This window comes from Culex pipiens, chromosome 1 (assembly GCF_016801865.2).
Source record: "Culex pipiens pallens isolate TS chromosome 1, TS_CPP_V2, whole genome shotgun sequence".
NCBI classification, from domain to species: Eukaryota; Metazoa; Arthropoda; class Insecta; order Diptera; family Culicidae; genus Culex; species Culex pipiens.
Genome location: NC_068937.1, coordinates 29,158,024 through 29,165,427, shown reverse-complemented (window position 1 = coordinate 29,165,427; position 7,404 = coordinate 29,158,024). Strand labels below are relative to the sequence as shown.

The following is a 7,404-nucleotide window of genomic DNA, read 5'->3' as shown; positions in this document are numbered from 1 at the left end:
ATGCAACAGCGAGTGCGGGCAGGGAAGAGGAACGACAATAGTGCTGGTAGAAGGCTAGTAGCGGGCTACTACGATTCGAGTTGGCACTTCAGCGGCACTAATTCGGTGTGGCGCCAGCGTTTTTAGTGCGGGAAAAGAAAGAAGAAGCCTTATTTGGAGTTGGTTCTCTCTTTTTCACCTGCGGTGACGTTTTCGATCGAATGAATCATAAATAAATCACACAAGAGTTCTTTTTTTGCTTCGCTCTCTCACCGTCGAGTATCGCACTTATCACGCAAATACGATTCATTGAATTGATTTGAATACATTTTCCTCGTTAAGGTAAGTCACTTCCGGTTTTGCCAAAATCGAAATAATCGCAACATTTGCTCAATTTCTTTTTAGCAAAATTTGCAAAAATGCCCGGAAGTGGTCCCGTTTATCAACCGACGACGGTGTCGTATGAAACCCGACCCGGGACCGGGGCCGGAGGGGGTCTGCTGGCCCAGACCACGGCGGCGTCATCCCTCAAGATGCTCCGGAAGCCGGCGGCCCAGATGGCGGTGCTAGTTTTCGGGTTGATTTCCCTCGCCGCAGGTAAGAGCTCTAATCAAAACAATCATTTGACAGTTCGCGACCTTATTGTTGAGTGAAATTGGTCCGTCAAATGTCAATCAACATCAAGGTAGCCTAAACGCACCAACTGTCAAATTCGAACGCCTTCTTCGATAGAATTTCCTCTCCTTCACAAGGGCTCCTTACCAGAAAAATTAAGGAAGCCAAAATTTCAAGGCTAAAAGGATAGTGATAGGGATGAGGTTGTGTTCGTTAGGGTTAGTGGTGTGTGTGCGTGGGTGGTGATAACTAACCGCGCCAGGGGTTTGGGGAAGGTCATGGCACTTCAACGCTGGCTATTTGTCAGACGTACAGCTGCTAGGAACAACTCAAGGTTTTACGGCATTGCGGTTTTGCGCGGGACTGTGGTTATTGCGTGGTTTTATCGGGGCAGGCAGTTGGTGGTAATTCCTCCAGTATCAAATGCAATTAGATTGCAAACTATCGGCATCGCCGTCGTGGGGTTTATGCAAAACGAAACCTTAGAAGTCAAGGTGTTTGAGTGTGATTGTAGCTTTGAGTGAATAACTGTAAATATTGAGTTTAACGAAGAAAGAACATAGAACAGTTGCTTTCAATAAATGAGCATGAGCATGAGCATGAGCGACCACCCATGGTTGTCCTTCTCCGTTGCTGAACAGAACCGTAATATCCTTTCAACCTTACTGATCATAGGCTTCGACTATCAAGTGGTATTTCCCTTATCAACAGCATGTATGAATGCGCTGAAAAGATAAAACACCATGATTTTCAGAACAAGATCAGTTTCGAATAGGTAACAGTCATTGGCCACCAACGGCGCCCGCCATGTCAGTTTGTAGATCTCGATTTTAAGGGACGGGAATGTTAGTTAGCGCAGGTTGCTACTAGGGCAGCTGATTTACTCTGTGCTTACACCCCACAAGCGCCAGGAACCTGAAAATTGGTTAGTAGGATAGGGTGTTTGGTCAGGATTCATCATAGAAGATGATGATGCGACCCAAAATCATAGTGTTTCTCAAGGCAAACAATCGGTTGCTGCGCATGAGACATTTCCCGTTTACCTGTTGTTAATTTTTTAATGAAATGGTTTAATCTTAGACAGCCGACTGTGGGAAGATAAAACCAAATAATATTTATTTATAAAATGAGGTGTTTAACGCAATGCTGCAATGATAGCGTAGTCTGATTTTTAATTATATAATCATTTAGTTCATGAATTTGTTACGGAATAGACGCGACGAACATAGAACAGTTGCTTTCAATAAATATACATTAAGTACACTCTCCCTCATTTGGACATTTTATCAAAAATGGTTAAGGTCAATTCAAATTTTATTAAGTTTTTGTCTTCCCCAATAAAAAATGTTTCTCCAAAAATCAGAGAACAAACAAAAAATTATTGCTAAAAACTATTATTTTTTTATCAAAAAAAAACTCGTAAAATCGATTTAAAACTCTAATGAATACATATTTAAAGAAATGGAGCTACAAATCGGAAAAGGACTAACATTTTTGGAAAATGAATATGTTCATGAATTCTTAAAATTTTGCGGATTGTTCATCTTAATATAATTGTTATAATGCATAAAATTTTTTAAATCCGGCTGAATTTTTTTGGTGCCTTTGGTATGCCCAAAGAATCCATTTTGCTTCATTAGTTTGTCCATATAATTTTTCATACAAATTTGGCAGCTGTCCATGCAAAAATAATATGTGAAAATTCAAAAATCTCTATCTTTTGAAGGAATTTTTTGATCGATTTGGTGTCTTCGGCAAAGTTGTAGGTATGGATATAGACTACACTGAAAAAAATTATACACGGTAAAAAATTGGTGATTTTTTACTTCACTTTTTGTCACTAAAACTTGATTTGCAAAAAAACGCTATTTTTATTTTTTTATTTTTGATATGTTTTAGAGGACATCAAATGCCAACTTTTCAGAAATTTCCAGAATGGGCAAAAAATCTTTGCCGAGTTATGATTTTTTTAAAATCAACGCAGTTTTTTTTTCAAAAAATCGAAATATTGTTCGCAAAAATTTTTCAACTTCAGTTTTCGATGTAAAATCGAATTTGCAATCAAAAAGTTCGAGCTAAGGGTCAACAAAGTTTTAAAATGCAAAATATAGAGCTTAGCTTTTCAAAAATATGTTTTTCAAAGGTTGGCAAACATGGGTCCTAATTTAAAAAAATGAAAAACTGCGACTATTTTCATTAAAGTTACCTAAAAATGGCTATAACTTGAAAACGGCGCACTTTATCAAAAATTCACTAAAGTACTTTTTGATTGCAAATTCGATTTTACATTGAAAACTGAAGTTGAAAAATTTTTGCGACCAATGTTTCGATTTTTTGAAAAAATCAGTATTGATTCAAAAAATCATAACTCTGTCAAAGATTTTTTGCCCATTCTGGAAATTTCTGAAAAGTTGGCATTTGATGTCCTCTAAAACATATCAAATTGTGACAAAAAGTGAAATTAAAAATCACCAATTTTTTTAACCATTTATCATCTTTTTCAGTGTAGTCTATAAACATACAACTTTGCCGAAGACACCAAATCGATCAGAAAATTACTTCAAAAGATACCAGTTTCTGAACATGTCCTGTGCATTGGTCTTGTTTAAAAATTGTCAAAACAACGGAAATCAAATCACACAGACGCCCTTGTTTAACCGTCATGACATTAAGAGTAAGCATACTACCCACAGCCGAACCTTCAACAGAGTGATGAGAATTGGGTTTTAATCGTACGTGTTTTTAACCGTAGTACATAAAAATTGACATAGGGATTTACTGCCGCTCAAATCAAGTCCGTCCCATATGTAATTTCGTCAATTTTGAGTTAATGATGCAGTTTGGCTCATAACCGTGTGAACTGTCAGAAAGACCAATAAAATTTAGTAGTTTATTCCAGAAAACCGTAGCAAATATCACTTTTTTTTTAATTCTAACACGTAGCCTTATGGGCGGGACAAATTTGTTTTGCGTTTTTCTCTGCTTGCTGTTTTTAAATATTGCGCGTATTCCCGAGAAAGACACGCGGCAAACCAGCCTCGGAACGACGCGCCGCACTTTCGGCAAATGCGCGCTGTCAAATCCCTTACTACACGTTTTGTTTTTGTTGATCTTCTTCTTCGAATCGCCTGGCATTGTTGGCAAATATGTTTTTAGCAACAATGTCTACGGCACATTCTGAAATGTCGCGCGGCGTGTACCTTTGAAAGAAATGGACAATATGGGACGGACTAGATTAGTGCGGCAGTTTAGTACCCAAAAAAAATCAAAGCAATCCACTTTAACGGGTCTTTTGTGGGCTCTGTTGCAAGTTTCTACTCATTTCTAGGCATCCGAAGGTTATGTGTGGTGAGTCACCCAAAACCTCTTTTACGCAAATGGACCGACGTTTTACTTCCCCATCTGAAAGAAGGATAAGGCGGGAATCGAACCCGCGCCCCTTTACAACTTAGGGATCGGCAGCCGAAGCCGCTAACCACCGCGCCACGAGGACCTCAGTTTAGTACCCAATTGGGTGCTAAAATGAAGCTTAGATTGCTGATATTAATGTTTACAGCGATAAACCTTATTTTTCTGAGTACAATGACCCTTTGTACGACCACAAAGAGTTTAAAATTGGTTTTTAAATTAATTTGGAAAAATTAACCACGCGGTCCTTTCTGACAGAAAAGTTCCTTCTTGACAGCTCGTTCCAAGGGGACCATAGTTGATCCATCATCGAAAAAATGTTGTCTTGTCAATATTTTGTTTGCATTAAAATGAAAAAAGTCATCAGAAATGGGTTTTAATCGTGTTTTTTACCGTTGTACATAAAAATTGAAATAGGGCTTTAGTTCCCAATTGATTTAAGGAATGCATGGACAAAATTCCATTAAAATATTTAAAAAATACGAAGACAAGTCGATTTGTGCAAATGTAGAGTAGCCTTAACTTATACCAATGGGTTGAAAACAGAATAGAACATAATATAAGCATATTTTTTTAAGGCATCGTCACGATCGCCAGCGGTTCCGCCGACTACTCCGACACCGAGCAGCACCCGGAAACACACCCGGACGACGGCAGCACAACGCCGGAGGAGCAGCTCGACATCGGACTGATCGTGGCGGGCGTTTTCATCACAATTTTGGGATTCGTTCTACTAGGTAAGAGTTTCTTCCTTTTGGTGATGATTTCAGGGTGTGTAATTTCGAATTCCGTCCCATTGCAGGCCTCTACATCAAGGTGGCCGAGTGGCGCCGCAACTGCGTCTGTCCGTGCACCTTCTCGAAGAAGCAGAGCCTGGCGCGGCAGCTGCAGGGCAACAGCTGCGGCGGCCAGATCCTGGCGCTGAACCCGAGCACCGACCCGCTCGTTTCGCACACGCAGTACGCGCCGGTGTCGGAGATTCCGCAGCGCCAGGAGGAGGAGGAGGAGCGGCGGAACCTGATGCCGGACAGCAAGGACTCGTGCCTGAGCAGCGCGGAGGAGAGCGACCGGATGCTGGACCCGGACCCGAGGATCGTGCTGCGACCGATCGGGAACTCGGTGGAGGATGCCTAGGAGGAGGAGGCGGCAGGGAGCAGCGACGAGGACGATTGGTAGGGGAACGGTAGAGTTGTTGGGTTTTCTCTTTTTAGGGTTAGGACGGAAAGCAACGGCAAGCTTAAAGCTTCTCAAATGATCGAATCACTTTTGCAAAACACACACTGAAATCTTGATGGAAAAGGTAACCAAACAATAAGATGAGATTATTTTGAAGGATTTTAGTTTTTGTTTCGGCTTAGCAACTCTTATTGGCGCGAATATTAGCAAGTAATTGGAGGAAGAAATCTCAAAATTAACTAAAAAAAGCTTTTCGAACGAACGGTTAGTGAGTTAGGAACTGAATTTAACGCATTCCTGAGCGAAGGCAGAAAACTGACAAAGAACTTTGTACAACTGGATTGGTTTTAAACTTTACAATGTTTTCACCTCAACTTAGTTTTCCATCGATTTTACAAACTTGTAGGGATAGTTTCACTAAGACAAAAAAATACACATATTTTACACGCGTAACATTCGTCCAACTTTTTGAGATCTAGGTTTTACCTCTCTTGTAGTGCAACGCTTTTTTGCAAGAGAAAAGTAAGAGCATTCTTATTCCGTCCAAGCAGATTGTGTTTCAAGACTTTTTTCCCCTTTAACGCTAAACTTAGTTTGCAGTATTAGAAAATCACGCGTTTATTTCTTTTTCTAGCAAAATAGAAAACAGCAATACAAATCTAGACGCATTTAATATTATTTAGTTCATTCATCACAAAACATTTATCACACACACACTAGCGAATAGGAGCGCGACTTGATTGACGGAGCGTACTTAATTAGTTTGGCATTTAATCACGAGTTTTACGTTAGTTTTTTTTTTTATATTAGCTAGCCAAGATGCTAACACAAACACAAACACACAGTGCAAGAAAGAGTGTGCAATTAATCACTTTTAACTTAGCATCATCACACGCAGTGTAGATTTTGAAGAGGATTAGTAGAAAGAAAGAAAATTATATCGAAAAACAGAATGATAGGAAGGATAAAGATAGAGAGAATTTTTAATGCAGCAAATCGTACTAATTTTGTAATTAGTGTTAAACATTTAGTTCGGTAAATTGCATATTTGGCATCTAAAAAAAGGCAAAGAAAAACGAAGAAAACTATGCAAGTATTGTACGTAACAGACTCCGATGACACAAACAAAAATACACCCCACACAACTATTGGTAATAAAATTTAATGTGAAGCTAACATTTGGAAATGTTTCTTTCTGAGAAAAGTTGAGGAAAAATAAATCTTGAGTTTTTTTTTTTGAAAAGGTCCAATAAACCAAACTTCTAGTTTTTGCTTTTTGGGTGTTTTTGGAACCGCCTTGAGTCAGGGGTAGGGGAAATATACCCTTTCTAATCAAACAGCTATCTTCGTCAAATGAAGAGTTTGATGCTCGATTAAAGCTCCAAAAATGCTATTTAGGCTATACACTTACCAGCAACAGCACCGCCTCGAGTAAGCATGCAAAATTATGCCACTGACTGGCCAAAACGATCAAATTTAATGCACTTTTGATCATAATTTCTATTTTGCAAGACCATTTCTCATAATTTTGTTGGCACACACAGTGACACACGCAAGAAACCCTCAAACGTTTAATGAATATCGCCAAAATCAACTTTTCACTTTCACTTACTTTTTCACGGCGCTTTCGATACAAAACTACCCCCAACTATCGAGAACATGATTTTTTGCACATAAGTTAGTCACTCACTCAAAAATAATCCCGAAACATGTAAATTAATAGCAAGCGCCATAAAAAAAAAAACAAACGCGCCAAGTCTTTTGACGCTTGACTTTTGACGGCCCATTTCAATCGAAGGCTGAAGAAACCCGAGCGAGAAGCGAAGGCAAATAAAGAACAAAGGGTGGCCACCAACACCACCAGCAGCGCCTGTTGGAGTGAGCCAGTGATGCCAGGAAATTTTCTCTATAAATGCTACTTTTCGTGAGTGTTCGCTTAAAATTTCATCAATTTTGGCAGCACTAAGCAGACCCAAAAGAGCGCTGGAAGTAAAAAAAAACTAAGCTGAAAATAGGAAAATGGGCGTGGCCCAATGCATTCGTTTGATTAGAATACATTTTGGAAATATTTTTTTCAAGTGCTTGAAAAAGTAAAAATAAACAGAAATGTTCACAAAAAGTTGCTCTTCTCGTTGGTGTACTTGGTTTAAGTAAATTTCAAGGAACACTCCAGATTATCCAGCATCATTCAAACACGACCGCTTATAAGGCTTAAAATTGGATATT

General features: G+C 39.2%; 1 protein-coding gene across 1 annotated transcript; it reads left to right on the top strand.

The window, feature by feature from the left end:
• Positions 1-365: 365 nt before the first annotated feature.
• On the top strand, positions 366-6,354 carry LOC120413723 (uncharacterized). The gene is made up of 3 exons (XM_039574650.2): positions 366-576; positions 4,581-4,739; positions 4,805-6,354. The coding sequence occupies exons 1-3, from the start codon at positions 399-401 to the stop codon at positions 5,134-5,136; spliced, it is 669 nt and encodes a 222-aa protein (XP_039430584.1). The 5' UTR covers positions 366-398; the 3' UTR covers positions 5,137-6,354.
• Positions 6,355-7,404: the final 1,050 nt, after the last annotated feature.

Coding starts and splice junctions, on each gene's coding strand:
- LOC120413723 (XM_039574650.2), top strand. CDS start 399: ATGCCCGGAAGTGGTCCCGTTTATCAACCGACGACGGTGTCGTATGAA. Junction 577..4,580: donor GTTGATTTCCCTCGCCGCAG/GTAAGAGCTCTA, acceptor TATTTTTTTAAG/GCATCGTCACGATCGCCAGC. Junction 4,740..4,804: donor TTTGGGATTCGTTCTACTAG/GTAAGAGTTTCT, acceptor GTCCCATTGCAG/GCCTCTACATCAAGGTGGCC.